Source organism: Tachysurus fulvidraco, chromosome 23 (genome assembly GCF_022655615.1).
Source record: "Tachysurus fulvidraco isolate hzauxx_2018 chromosome 23, HZAU_PFXX_2.0, whole genome shotgun sequence".
NCBI classification, from domain to species: Eukaryota; Metazoa; Chordata; class Actinopteri; order Siluriformes; family Bagridae; genus Tachysurus; species Tachysurus fulvidraco.
Genome location: NC_062540.1, coordinates 15,216,799 through 15,231,798, shown reverse-complemented (window position 1 = coordinate 15,231,798; position 15,000 = coordinate 15,216,799). Strand labels below are relative to the sequence as shown.

The window sequence follows — 15,000 nt, the reverse complement described above, 5'->3', positions numbered from 1 at the left end:
GGTTTTGACCAATGGGTGGAGTTTGTAGGGGTCCAGACACTGAAGCGGCAGGATTTTTGTTGTAGTTAAAGTTCAGGTGATGCTCAGAGTTTAAAAGTCTGGTCTCCATCACCTGTTGTACATAATGAAGGATTTGTCGTGGGGTTTGTGTGAAATGTTTGGGATGTTTTTCAGTAAGTATATAAATATATATATTTTTACTTTTCACAAACAGAATCCCTTCTTGCATGAACTTGTTTTCACAGCTTTTGTTTTCCATCTGTTTTTTTTTTCTCCCTGGATATTAACAGGACATGTTTTTTTTTAATTATATATCAGTATAAATAGCATTTAGTTTACTTTTAGCAGGATCCTGACATCCTTTGATGGTTTATATTGTATTTACATAATGACAAAATGTTTTTTGTTGTTGTTGCTGTGGTTAACCCTTTCATAGAGCCCATAGAGAGTGAATAGTGTCAGATTAAGCCTTAGTTTTATATATTTTTGGAAAATATAAGATCATTTCCAAATCATTTGAGAGCATGGAATTTAATGTAAACTTAAAACTGCAGCTTGTCTGAACTGTTTGTTGTTCTCCTTCATCGACTTTCCTCAAAAAATAACATCAAAAAACAAAAAAATGTGTAAACATTTTTTAAACTTTTTTTTAGTGTGATTACTTTTTAAATATCATTTTTTAGGAAGATTTTAGGATTTTTTTTCTAAACCTCTTTTTGACCTGAAACTGAAAAAAATTCAAAAAATTTGTCTTCAACATTTTGTACATTTGAAGATTAATTATTATAATAGAAAATGTTTTGGTTATACAGTTTAGCCTTTTTTTTTGCTTATGGACAATCATTGATATGAAGACAGAATCAAAATGCAGTTTTAAGTAAAAAGAAAATTTGTGTATATATAAAGGGTCAAATATTTTTTGCCTTCTTAATCAGTCGTTATTTGTCTAAACACTTCTATTCTTCACCCTTGGGCTGAAAGTATAGGTCTGGTGGGTTTATGCGTGATGAACAGTTCTAGTTACAGCTCAGGCCTGTGATTAAAACCTGCGCACTGCTGAGCCGACGTGCCTCAACATCTTATATTTATCAGCATTAGTGAGCAGTCTGCAGTATGTCAGGCCTGTTTTGGGGGGCGGACTGAAGGTTTTGGTTTATCGGTCTTAAGGAAAAGTGCAGTGTCAGCATGTTTGCTGCTGAGAGTTTTATTGTAAGGAGCAGAAGCAGAGTCTGACTCAGCCTGGGCCTTCTTCTTCTGAAAGGATGTTGACTTTGTGAGAGAAACAAATAACGGTTTGTCTACACACACAGCCACTGACTCCAACCTCAAACAATCTTTTTCTGTTTGGTTTGTTTTTGGACAATGAAACTTCTGCATCAAGGAAAGTTTAAATAAGACTTAAAATGAGCTTAAGAGTTGTTGTTTTTTATGTAATTCCAATTTAATTTAATTTAATTTGGCAAACAAAATTAGGCAAATAGTCAACTTTGTTAGTATCATCAATTCTTCTCAGTCTGTCAACAACAAATCCAAACATTTAGCAATTTCACCATTTTTGAAGAGATTTTTATGTTCAAAATTGTGTGCAAATACAGTATTTGCTACTCTCGATACCAATAAGTACTAATGACTGTGTGCCAGGGAAGTGTGCTTTAATTACCCAATAGACAGACAGACAGATAGACAGACAGACAGATAGATACTTTATTCATCCAGGGTGAAATTCCAGATTCCAGCAGTATTATTAAAATAACTTTTTTTAAGAATTTTTTTTATCAGCATAAACAATATTATTATTATTTGAACACATTATTTACACCACGTTTGCTTTTCTAACCCTCAGTAAAAAAAAGTAAAAAATAATTAGAAATGTGGTGTCTTGAATTCTCAAGTCCAGTAGATAATTATCTATCTTTGGCTAATCAGATTTTTAAAGGTATAAAATATTTCCAGGTATTAATTATGAACAATGTAGAAATTAATAGATGAAATATGTGATGCTTTTAAAGCTAGGGTTATATAGAAACCTCCTTTGTAGTGTGGCTCATCCCATTAAAATTGCCCATATTATACCATTTTAGGGGCAGCGTACCTAAAAAAAAAAAAAAAGCCCGTTAAGATGTTTGACTAAGCTTAGTTTAACAGCAAATTGGGAAAAGTACCATGTTAATTCCAGTTTTTTTCTGACTCATCACAGTTAATTCTACGCTTCCATGTGGCAATTTTCAGACACATTGTTAAGTCATTATTTGCCAAGCGTTGCTTCTTTGCAAAGCAGGGTTTCAGGGTGGCACATTCACAGAGAAAATTACAGGGTCTGCTGGTGTATATTACCTTTCTTCAGTGGCCTCACTGTGTCTTCCAGCTGAGTCCAAGCCTCAGGCTCGGTGGTGACAAAGATTCCTGCTTTTACTGGAAATGTGCGTTCATTCTTCCAGGCATTTTGGCACTCTAGCTTGGGTTTTTCTTCTTTTAATTCTAGCCTCAATAGTTTCTCTCTTTTTGTGCTGATGTGTCTTTAGGTGTGATACAGTGTCTCTGGCAGAGCATTGTGTAAAAGCCTTATGAAGCAATGGGCAAGACATTCAAGGCTATTATTATATATGAGAATGATAATTATAAAATATTTGTATAGGAATATAGTGATATTTTTTTTTATTTAAGTGAGGCTTAATCTAATAATCTAATCTAGTATACATACAATTTCATACCAAAAATTTAGACATTGGATAATGTTAGAAACAATCTTTTTTATTTTCTGTAAAGAAGGTCTTAAGAGAGGGAAAGGTTTTTCTTAAGAAAACACACCAGGTTATGATGTGAAAAGTGTTTTTGGTCATTTTTAGAAACAAAAATACAACATTTTGAAAATGCCTGTATAGTATTTACTAGAGGGGATGAAACTGACATTTGTGGTTCTGAATACAGAAAAAGAAAGACTTTTTTAAAGATACGATGCGGTTTAGCATGTGTGGTTTCCGATCTGTTAATGTTGTTTTGTAGTATAATGACACATACATGAGCAAGCAAGGATTTCAGGGATATGTGTCATGAGGTGAATGTGCCAGTTTGGCAGAGCTTTCAGCCTTCATCAAAGATGTTTAAGAAATTCAAGGTAATGTGGAAACCAGCAGACAAAAGCTTTGAAACTAAGTTCGATAGATCTAGAAAAAAATGACCAAATGGCATGAACAAAGTGGCTGTTTCTAATGGTAGTGTCGTGCCTTAACATGTTTTTCATAATCAAAAAAAAAATTGCTGTTGTTGCTTTTTCCCTTAACCTCAACAGTTCTCTGGATTGCACCATCGTCGAGTTTTATGAGAAAATTGGCTGTAATTTTTTTCAAGCATCTTGGAGAACTTGCTAGTGTTCTGTTCACCAGTCTAATCAGATCCCAGACAGCTGAAATGAAGTTTTAATCAGAAGTGTGGTGATTACTTTATGTTTTATGTGATTTAACAATTTATAAAAACTAAAGCAAAAGACATAAACAAAACATAAACTAAGACCCAAGAACTTTGCATGGCATCAACATGAAGAGTGAATCAATTGAACATGGAAATTCTCACAGTGTTTCTTTAAGGTTGAAAATAGACATGAAATAAAGAATAATATCTCTCAGCTGTGTGATCTGGATTGTAGCTTATTGTGATTCCTAAACCACCTGGACTTACTGTATAAACTCTGAGATTACATGGGCTTGGTTTTCATCTTTCAGGACATTCCTCAGTCTGATTGGTGGGCTTTTCTATCTAGGTTTAATACACACAACTTTATAATAATAATAATAATAATAATAATAATAATAATAATAATAATAATAATAATAATCATCATCATCATCATCATCATCATCATCAAATCATTTAGTTCCTATAATTCAACACAAGAACAGTCTTTTGCCATGTCAGCGCTTCTCCATCAGCAGATCCACTTCACTTTTGACAGCATTGAGGATCTGCTTCATTAACTGAAGATGAATAGCTCCTCTGTGCTGCACAGTGTGTGAGCCGTTCAGCAAACAGCAGATGCAATAGCGCTTATACTATGTGGTTGGAATAAAAAAGGCTGTCTAGCTTCAAATACACGCTTGTAAAAGCACAAAAGGCCCCGAGAACCGAAGAACGGTCGTGATACTGATCAGCGCTGCTATTTTCATATGTGTTCAGTTTTTCAGCAAAAATCTTTTCAGCAAAACTAATATATATATATATTTTTTGCATTTCAGTGGCTACTGCTTTTCTCACACCACATGGTAAGAAATTCCGCAGCCTACATCATCAAGATGTACATATACACGTACAGACCTCTTAAATAGAAACAACTGAACACCTGCACATTGATGTAGGTATCTAATCTACAGAGCCAATCATGTGGCAGGAGCACAATGCCTAAAATTATGCAGATACAGGCCAAGAATTTCTGTTAATGTTCACATCAAACACCAGAAAGTGTAATCTCTGTGACTTTGATCATGGCATGGTTGTTGTTAGCAGATAATCATTCTTTCCAAACCTTGTGATCGGAAAGCATCTCAGCATGCACAAAACCTCAAAGCTATTCCCATTCCTGTCACCCAAGAACATGGCTATCTGAAGCACAGAATCAACAGAACTGGACTTTTTGGATGAGATTAAAAAAAAAAACACCTGGTCTTTTTCCAGCCTTCATCTGTCCAGTTGGGATGAGTCTGTGCACTCAGATACCTTCAGATTCTTTGTTCCTGGCTAATAGGAGTGCAAGCTTATACAGTATCTAGCACTTGAGATGTATCTGCATGATTTTATGCATTGTACTGCTGCCACATAATTGGCTGATTACTTCCTTTAAAAGTGGATGGTGAATGTTAGCTTCTATAACAAAATAAATCCTAGTACTGTACCACAATGAACATGACAGATTAAAGAATTTTTTTGTGTTATAGTGTGGGCCCAAGGCAGCACGCAGGATTTTGTGGTGGAGGCGAGAAACATCACAGTTTCTGCGGGGTCAAGACTCGTTCTGCCATGCCATAACCATCAAATTGTGTGGAGGCAGGACCATCTTCGGGACCGGCAACGTGTGGTGCACTGGGACCTGAACCGCAATCGCCCCGAATACACAGTTGAGCGTGTTCTCGACATGTTCTCAGGAGGGACAGAGCGCGTCTATAACGCCTACAACAAGGGCCGGGTCACTGTGTCCAAAGAAGCCTTTATTGACGGCAACTTCTCGCTTATCATCCACAGTAGGATCCTCCTGAATCTCTAAAGTGGTTGACATGTTGTAGTTCTTTTTGTCGTCACTAATTGGTTGCAATTTTGATTTTTTGATTTTGTGCAGATGTTGATATGAACGATAAAGGCATCTATACTTGCAACTTGCATCACCATTACTGCAAGATCGACCAATCCATTCAAATCAAGTTAAATGTCACCAAGTCACGTAAGTTCTAACGTTAAATACCGAAGTCTAACTTATTACAGTGTTATAAATGTATAAGCTATCAAATTTACATGTAATCCTGGGCAGACATGAATTGAATTCCAGGAAGCTCATGAAAAGAAAAGTGTGAATCGTTGTGTATTTACATCAACAGCAATCTGTAGACAAATAACCAGACAAAGACAAACCATTTCAGAGAGACTGGAACAAAAACTAGAGATGTCCAAGTTTGTTTCCATCACAATTTTTACACCATCCTTTTATCAGCTCAATATTTTAGCATTTATATTTCTTATTTGCATTCACATTTATTATGATCAACTCTTTTTGGATAAGAACATACTTTATATAAAAATCCTCATTCCTATTATCTGCTCAGTTAAAATGTAATATGTTGCATTAACTCTTTGTTTTAAACTGCAGCGCGTAAGGAGAGGCGTGTATGGGATAGGGAGAAGCCCGTCTTTGTGGTGTTGGAGGGCAGCAGCGTGGTCTTGCCCTGTATAAACCGACGGCCTCTTTGGAGGGGAGGGCTCCAAGAGGACCAGCAGCAGGTTGTGCACTGGGACTTTCAGCGTCCAGGAGTGAGGCGTGACCAGGCAGACCGGCTTCTCGATCTGTACGCCTCTGGAGAGAAACGGGAGTACGGGCCACTGTACCTCAGCAAGATGCACATCTCAGATAACGCCTTCCTCATAGGTGATTTCTCCCTCACAATTAATGACATCCAGCCCTCTGATAAAGGCCTATACTCCTGCCACCTGCACCACCACTACTGCGGGCTGAACGAGAGGCGCATCTTCCGGGTGATTGTGGGGCCTCCTGTGTCTCCTGCAGCTGTGCCTACTGATGCTCTGACTACTCAACCTGCTAACTCTAAAACCACACAAACCCCAGAAGACACACATAAGAACCCTGGTAATTTATCATTTATTGTTGAACTTTTTTATATGTTAAGCGTGTGTATATGATAATACCAAAACAATACAATAAATGTGAGAAAAATACATTTTAAAGTAAGCATGACAAAATGTAGTGATGTTTTATAATACACTTTTGAAACAGAATTGAATTTTTATGAATAGATCTGCTATATGAAGTGCACCACATTTTTGGGACTGACAGGTACCGAGGCCTTGTCTAATTTTTCGAACTCATTAGCACAGAGGTTGCACCTTATTTTTTAAATCTGACAGATAGAGATTTCAGGCACACTTGACCATTAGTCCCATATGTAAGCCTTCTGCAAAATGCTAGTGCAAATATAACACAATTGTATAAAATGTCTTTACTTTTGCAGCATTACAATTTTCTTCTACTGAAACTAACAAATCCAACAGTGTTGCGGTATCACAAGGTTCTTGTGCACAGATTTAGGTCCAAACATGTTTTGCCAAGTTTGACTCTGTCTGTCTGTCTGTCTGTCTGTCTGTCCGTCTGTCTGTCTGTCTGTCTGTCTGACTGACTGACTGACTGTCTGACATCCTGACCACACTAATTTCCCCCTTGGCTGAGCGAGCACAAATCCACACATGCTCCATAATTTGGTTGAAACCGTGTGATGGTCAGGTGTCCACAAACGTTTGGTCGTTTGGGAGAAAGAAATTGAGTTATAACACAAAGTGAGATTATATTGAAAGAACAGTACACTGCTAATGAAAATGTGACAATGTAAACCATTTGCGATGCTGCATCATTACGACCAAACCAAGAATGGAGAATTAATTTTAATCTGTAGTCTGTACAGTAAATGAACATTGTACTGTTCTACTGAGCAGTGTACTGTACTGTTCTTTCTTGTCTCCTCTTTGAAAGAGAAAAAATAGGCTGCATGCAAATATTGTGCATGCTCCGTGTCTCATTAAAGAGCTTCAGAGTGCTTGTGGTTTTTTCCTCGACTAATGATTTCCTGTGTTTTATTTGTCAGTCCTGTCTGGCTTTAGTGATTGACGGAGTGTGGCATGAGAACTGGAATGGCATTTTACTGACATGAAAAGATTTTTTTGGAATTTTAATTTTTTAATTTCTAAAGATTATTTTCTTCTTTAAAAAATATCTAAAAAAAGACAAAGGCTGGGAAAGACATTATTATTATTTTTTTTTGGCTTTTGGCTTTTGTCAAATCTGGAATATGGAAAGCTCATGTAAGAAGTTTGTTGAAGACAAATGTTTCCTCACTTAAGGAATGTCTGAACTCTTTCTGCAGAACTAAGCAATAAACTTTTACTTTCAGCGTGAGTAATGCGAGTTTAGCCTTTGTGGTCTGTGACAGTATCATACAGACTTGCTGTGGTGGATGTGTATCCCGGTGTGGAAAGAGAGGTTTGTACATCTGTACAACATCTGGCTAGCGGTGCCATTAAAGATCATCAAAGATGGCTGGTTGGTTCTCTGAAACAATCTCTGTTAACTGTGAAGCATTTTTCCTGCATTCCTTCATGAGTAAAGAAAGGTGAGCATCTTCTCTAGGTCTTGGTGCTGCTTAGGTTTTGGATTGCTTTTTTTTTTGGGTTGCATACCTTCATAAGCTCCTTTTTAATATAAGAAAGCCCCTAAAATTCAGATAACACATATGGTTACGTTAATAATGTGGTTCATGAGTAAAGAATTTCACATAATGACAGTGATGCATGCTTCCAAACGCTGACTTTATTGTTACTCACCATTAAACTTACTCTTAGTATTTATGGAGACTTGCTGACATGGCACTAAACACTTTTATAAGCACATCGCTGCAGAGGCGGGACGAGTCGATGCTCTGCCAAACGAGTGAGCTTCGAGTTTTAACACTTAAGTCCCAATAAAGACAGACAAAGAATCTGTAAATGAAGTCTGAACTCATTTACAAGTTAGATTGTATATAACGCCACCAAAGTACAGTAAAAGTACAGTACTGTGTGTTTATTTATATAAAATGTAGTTTATGTAGCTTATATACATAAAATCTACTGTGTGATGTAATGAATGTTTATATAGTTCTTTGATTAAAAAACATCATCTTTTTCTCATCTGTTTAATATTAGGCTTAGATTAGCTGTTACTATAGAGAAGATTAGTTGCTACTGTTTATGCTGTTATAGAAAATCCACATTTTCTCATGAAGGAATTGGACAGCACTGTGGTCAACACTCTCTCTGCTTCCCGAGTGGGTGGTGTTTTTGTCCAAGTCAAACAATTTATGGTCGAAGTTTAGTGTCTTTTTTTTATGTTGCCAAATGTGATCAAATCTTGACTGAACTTCAGTCAAAATCAGGTCATGTACTGTAACTCGAAAACCCATTTTTGTAGAAGCATTTGGGTGCTTCAAATTCTTCTACCTTTATTTGCACGAAATAGTACAAATGAGTGGCAAAGAGATCAGTGACGGAGACTAACTTTTTCTTTATTCTGAATGGCAAGAAGAAAAAGCAGAACAGACCTACAAACCTACAGACTGACTACAAACAACACATCCCTCCTGCTCCTCCTCCTCCTCCTCCTCCTCCTCCTCCTCTTTTCTTCTCTCTCTCTGCTCGTCTGTATGTTTTCTTCTTCATTGCAGCTGCATGAGATCAAGTCTGGAACTCATTTTGCCCGAGAGTCGTTTTGACACGAAACCCAACTCCTCCCTGCTCTTTGCTTTCTGGCACGAGTGTGAAGGGGAAAAACAAACTGCTTGCACACTGTAACTGTTAAAGTGACAGAACAATTCAGCATCTATCTGTACAATGTAACTAACCCACAACAATCTTGTATCATTTCTAGATTTCTGGAGCTCATCTGACCTGTAAACAATGATAGTATTAGAGTTACTATTCTACATGACTTATTGCTCTCCGTTGCAGATATAAACAAGGTAGAAGCCTCACATGTGTTTAACGTCATCCTGCCTGAGAGCCAGACTCACCTCTTACACCAGGCTGGTTATATCCTGGCTTTCTTCCTGATGCTACTGCTGATGCTCATAGGAATCATCATGACCACAAGACACTGCAAAAAGAAAGGTAGTGTCATGATTTATACTTTGCTGGACCAAATATCTATTGCTTATTTATAAGCCCACATAAAAATGGGTCATGTCTTAAACAAGGCTGAGTCTAAATACTACTTCTGTTTTTCAGGACTGGAGTATGATATTAGGAGGGCTGACCGGTGAGGAGTTTTCCAGCACTACAGTTTTTCTAGATGTATACAGTAGAATGTTCTGAAAAACAGCCACAAGCCTTTTCCCTTGCTTCATGAAGACACTCCAGTATAAGAAAACTTAAAATTACAGCTTTGGACCTTTGAGTGTTACAAAGCGCTGACACTGGAGACTTCTTCCAGAAATGCTGGAAGTATTATAACAAGCCAATCAACATAAACTTTATTTTTTTTTAATCCACATATTCTTAGCAAACACAATTGAAAATTCATCAGCACTACGGTACAAACGTATTAAAGTAAACATGTGTGTATTACAAATGTTATTTATCAATGTGTATGTACTGCAAATCAGAGAGCGTACAAATTTGTGTGTCTTGAACAGGAATCACAGGATGGAAATTGAAATGCAAGCTACTGAACTGAGACCCTACAATCAGGAAGTCCGACTTGGTAAAACGAATAAATAAAATGTTTTTCAAAAAAAAGTTTGACATTTAAAAAATAAAATCGACCAGACATTTATCAATGTTAGACAGAGAACTTTTAATTGGATTACTTACAGTAATTTATATTGTTTTATTTATTTATTTATTTTTTCAGACTACAAGAACAACATAATGAAAGAAAGGGTGGAGATGAACAACTACTGTGCCCCAAAAGAGATCGATCTCAACAGAGGTGATTAGAGTTTAAGATCAAGATAACTAACAGTGCAATTTCTGTCTCTTAAATTCTTTTACATTCTGTTTCTCTTTCTTGATTAGAAATGGAGAAATATTCATGTAAGTAACTGCTGGCAGGCTGCTGGCTGGTCCAGAGCATGCTCTACAGGATTCAGAAAAACTGCAAGAGTACACAATGAAGCTTTACTGTACAATTCACAGGAGACTCTCCAAGTCCAAACACCCACATGCTTGTATTATGTCTGTTTCGAATGTAACGAGTTACGGTGATTTGTGCAAAAACGTTTTTTTCCTTGAAGTAAACATACTTTGCCATTTAAAGGTCAGTAGTCAATGTTTTATTATGGTGTAAATGTAGTGTGCTGTAATTCTAATCTGTTATAACAAGTGTAAACAAATGCAATTGATAGCAATAAGGGACATCGATTCTGATAGCAGTTTCACTAAACAGCTTCGCCCTTCTAACCTGAACTAGAATAAATGCATTGAATGCTTTTACTGAAACCAAATGAAATCTGTCTGAGCGAGTCTGATTTAAAAAAAAAAAAAACACTCAGGAAGTTAACTTTTTGTGGTTAGAGGGCTGCAAACCACAAGATGTGGTATGTACTTGTGTAAGTGGTATGACCTTCTTATGTCTCCTTCATATATGTACCGAAATATTCTGTGTATTTTAGTGCCATTTCCATGCCTATTGGTAACCATTTCTTTATCTACTTTTATCGTTTATGCGCACAGCACTATGCAATCATGTTATCCTGCCACATGATAGACGCACCGAGAGAATGGTAGTAGTACTAGTTTATAATTAGGTCTAAAAGTGTGCATTACACAGACTTGAGAAAGCTATGTATATTTAGTGTGCATTTCTTACATTTATTTTTCCTTAGTATGACACAGGATTGCAAATACCTTCTCATACGACGCTGATCTTTATGACTCAGTTTTGGGCTTGTGAGAAACAACACACTGACTCAGAAGATCTTAGGCGACCTTACAGCTTTATTATGCAGTGCTTTTATGAAACAGCATTGGAACTGAAATGGCTGCAAAGAGGCTGAGCACTTTCTACTGGTATGAAGAGCTTTGTACAAAACATTTCGAATTTAATAAATATTTGCTGTGAACATTGGTAATGTCGCTTTATTTTCATCCAACTTTTATACAGTGTCTTGCATAAGTATTCACCCCTTTCGACATTTCCGCAGTGTTAAAACCTGAAAATTGTAATAGACTTAATTGGCGTTATGGCATGAATCTACACAAAATACCCATGTTCAAATGGGGATCTTTATAGCCGGGTAATTTATTTGCAAATAAAAACATGATGTTACCACATAAGCACTTACCCTATTCACTCTCAATCCCCTATTAACTCTGGTGCAAAGTTAGCTTTAGAAGTTGAATAGTGTGCACTTATTATTTAAAAAATGAAGAATATGGAAAATTATTCCTAAAGGTGAAGGTCAATGATATTTCTCATTCTTCTTGCACAGGTTGACTAAACTACTGCCATTATGACTGCAATATTAATAACAACACAGACGTTTTTGTGCAATTAGCTCATTTCGTCCATTTCAGTTCCAGGTTGTAACTACAAAATGATTTACACTTTAATGTAAAATACCAGAAATAATCTATATTTTGCTTTCAGATTGGTCTCAGCTAGTTCATGGCATATTGTGAAACCTGTGACAAATCATGTTAAACATGGCTGAGTGTGTATAATTTTTAAAGCACCTGTTGACAGAGAGCTTAACTAAGACATATGCTGATTACAATGAAATATTCTCACTAAATATCCATTAAAAATACTTTAGCATATACATTTCACTCCAACTAAATACAGTTTTTATGGATTACATTGTAATTCATGATTAAACCCCCAAATTACTTGTACCTTTTAAAAATAAATAAATAAAATTAGACATTGTTAACCTTATACATTACCACCGTGTTTATTTTGGAAAGTATGATGGAAAATAATCTAAAATTAATGGCTCTAGAAAACTGGTCACATTTAAACCTCCATTAGGATGCTTTATGCTGTGATATTAAAACACAAATCAATGATAATAACAACTACAAGACTAATAACAACTGGTTAAGAGGCTGAATCCATTTAAATCTTGGGTTTAGCTTTCTCTCTGTCTGTCTCTCTGTCTCTCTCTCTCTCTCTCTCTCTCTCTCTCTCTCTCTCTCTCTCTCTCTCTCTCTCTCTCTCTCTCTCTCTCTCTCTCTCTCTCTCTTTCTCTCTCACCGAGACATACACAGCCCATTTGATCAAAATGATCATAGTTATTATCAATTATTAGCCTGTTTCAGTGGTCATTTATTAAAAAAAGCACAGTACTATACAAACAAAGAGACTGAATATTACACAGATTATAAAAAATACATAAATGGTTAATAAATGTGAACTAAATAAATCATTTTAGATAAAGGTTAAAAGTTTAGTTCTTGATCTAGTCACAGAACAGTGATATTAGATATTCTGTTATTCAGAGTGCTGTGATTGCATTTGAGGTCATTTCCTGAGAACATCAGTCTGAATGTGTGCAGCTTTGTGTGGTGTGTCGGTGCTGCCCCCTGGTGTTTAAACTTAGTAATAGATATGAAATCCTGCTGTTTCATATGGGTTCTGTTTCTTTAATGTTTTACCCATAAATTAACATGGAAGGTAATAGAAATCCAGTAAAACCTACAAAGATATAATGAATTATTTATGTGTATTCATGCAAAGGGATTATTGCACCACATCAGATTCAAATAATTTTAACATTAAACATCGGATTGGGGGAAAATGTAGTTAATGTGTGGCATGGTTGTTGGTGCTGCAAGGGCTGGTCTGAGTATTTCAGGAAACACTGGAAAAAAAAAATTCATGACATTTTCCTGGGCAGTTTATAGAGTTTACACAAAATGGTAAGAAAAAAAAAACGTCCATTTGGAGCAGTTCTGTTGGCAGAAACATCTTGTTGATGAGAGAGATCAGAGGAGAATGGTCTGATTGGTTTGAGCTGACAAGCGAACACAAATCAACCACTTTGTACAACTGTGGTGAGCTGAAAAGCATGTGCTAGGTGGGCTACAACTGCAGAACATATCAGCTTCCAGTCCTGTCAGTGAAGAACAGACTACAGTGGTCACAAAATGGTACCCACACCCAGGACTCATTATTCTGACATTTCTGACAGCTGAGAAGATCAGCATCTCTCTTCCCTCTATCATGGACATTTACACCACACGCTGCACCTGCAAAGCCAACAGCATTGGATGACCCCACACACACCTCACACACACTTTACCCTCCTGCCATCTGTAAAAATATACCGAAGCATTCAAGCCCTTACAACCAGACTGTGTAACAATTTCTTCCCACAAGCCATCAGACTCCTTAATAACTGAAACTGAACTGTTCTGAGCACAGCACACACACGCACATCAACTGTAAACCCGTTTACATGCTGTTTTTGCACACTTTTTTGCTCTCTGCACATACAGTCATTTGCTGTTTTGCTAAATTCTTTACATTACCTCGGGGACCTGCTGCTATAACACTGTTCATTCTAGTATTACTGCTCGCAATATTGTTGAACATACAGTATTATTGGTTGGCGCAGTTTCTGTTTATTGTCTTTTGTGTATTGTCTTGTAATTTTTTTTCCTGCACTGTCTTTTGTCCTGTACTGTCTTGTCCTGGACTGTCTTATTTGTCTTGTCCTGCACTGTATTGTCTGTTTTGTCCTGGACTGTCTTGTTTGTCTTGTCCTGCACTGTCTTGTTTGTCATGTTCTGCACTGCCTTGTCTGTCTTGTTTGTCTTGTCCTACACTGTCTTGTTTGTCTTGTCCTGCACTGTCTTGTCCTGGACTGTCTTGTTTGTCTTGTCCTGCACTGTCTTGTCTGTTTTGTTTGTCTTGTCCTGCACTGTCTTGTATGTCTTGTCCTGCACTGTTTGCACCAGGTTACACAGATGCACTTAATGTATCTAGGACTAACTTACTAAGTCCTTATAGCTCTGTCTTTGTTTTATGTAGCACCATGGTCCTGTTGTCTCATGTGTACTGTAACAGCTATATATGGTTGAAATGACAATAAAAGCTTCTTGACTTGACAATGTGAACATTAACTGTATTTCTCTTGTTGTGTATCTGCTTACTTTGTGACATGATTAGTTGGGTAGAGGTGTTCCTAATAGAGTGACCAGCTGACGTCCATGCTGCACATTACTACACATTAGTCCTATACGTGTATACACTATAAAAGAAGCGTATTATAAAACACGCCAATACACGCTCTTTTCAACAGACCTTTTTCCACACGCGCTCACACGCACACGTTGATCCAGTATTATTGACCAATCAAATAGACTAATATTTACACTCTCAGAAATAAAGTGTAAAATAATACATTTATTTGCCTACAGTCTGCATTATTCACCTGGACATGTGGATAACATCAGACATGTTTTCTGCAAATGAGTTTAGAAGCGCATACCCCCCCCCCAATAAATACATAAATAAATAAACAAATAAATAAACAAATAAATAAACAAATAAATAAATGATAATCCCTTAATTCACTGCGAAATGTAGAGAGTGTGTGGTTATGGGGATTTTTTTTCCTCCAGAGTTCAGACAGGAAAAAAAGACTTTTCCGGAATACTATTGTGGAAAATCCCCTGATTGTGGTTTTAATTCTGCGAGACAAAAAACTAGACGTGATGCTTCATCTCTACCACTAGAGGGCAGCATTTCCCTTCTGT

The 15,000-nt window shown here is 36.7% G+C and overlaps 1 protein-coding gene across 2 annotated transcripts; it reads left to right on the top strand.

Moving 5' to 3' along the window:
* The first annotated feature begins 17 nt into the window (after positions 1 to 17).
* mxra8b (matrix-remodelling associated 8b) lies at positions 18 to 11,365 on the top strand. 2 transcript variants are annotated; one of them, XM_027170559.2, is made up of 10 exons: positions 18 to 173; positions 4,230 to 4,256; positions 4,926 to 5,228; positions 5,324 to 5,425; positions 5,849 to 6,343; positions 9,250 to 9,408; positions 9,526 to 9,556; positions 9,933 to 10,000; positions 10,151 to 10,228; positions 10,315 to 11,365. In XM_027170559.2, exons 1-10 carry the CDS (start codon positions 125 to 127, stop codon positions 10,338 to 10,340), a joined length of 1,338 nt encoding a protein of 445 aa, XP_027026360.1. In that variant the 5' UTR covers positions 18 to 124; the 3' UTR covers positions 10,341 to 11,365. The 2 variants fall into 2 exon arrangements, with proteins under 2 accessions (XP_027026360.1, XP_027026362.1); XM_027170561.2 differs by lacking the exon at positions 18 to 173 and having other exon boundaries at positions 4,234 to 4,345.
* Positions 11,366 to 15,000: the final 3,635 nt, after the last annotated feature.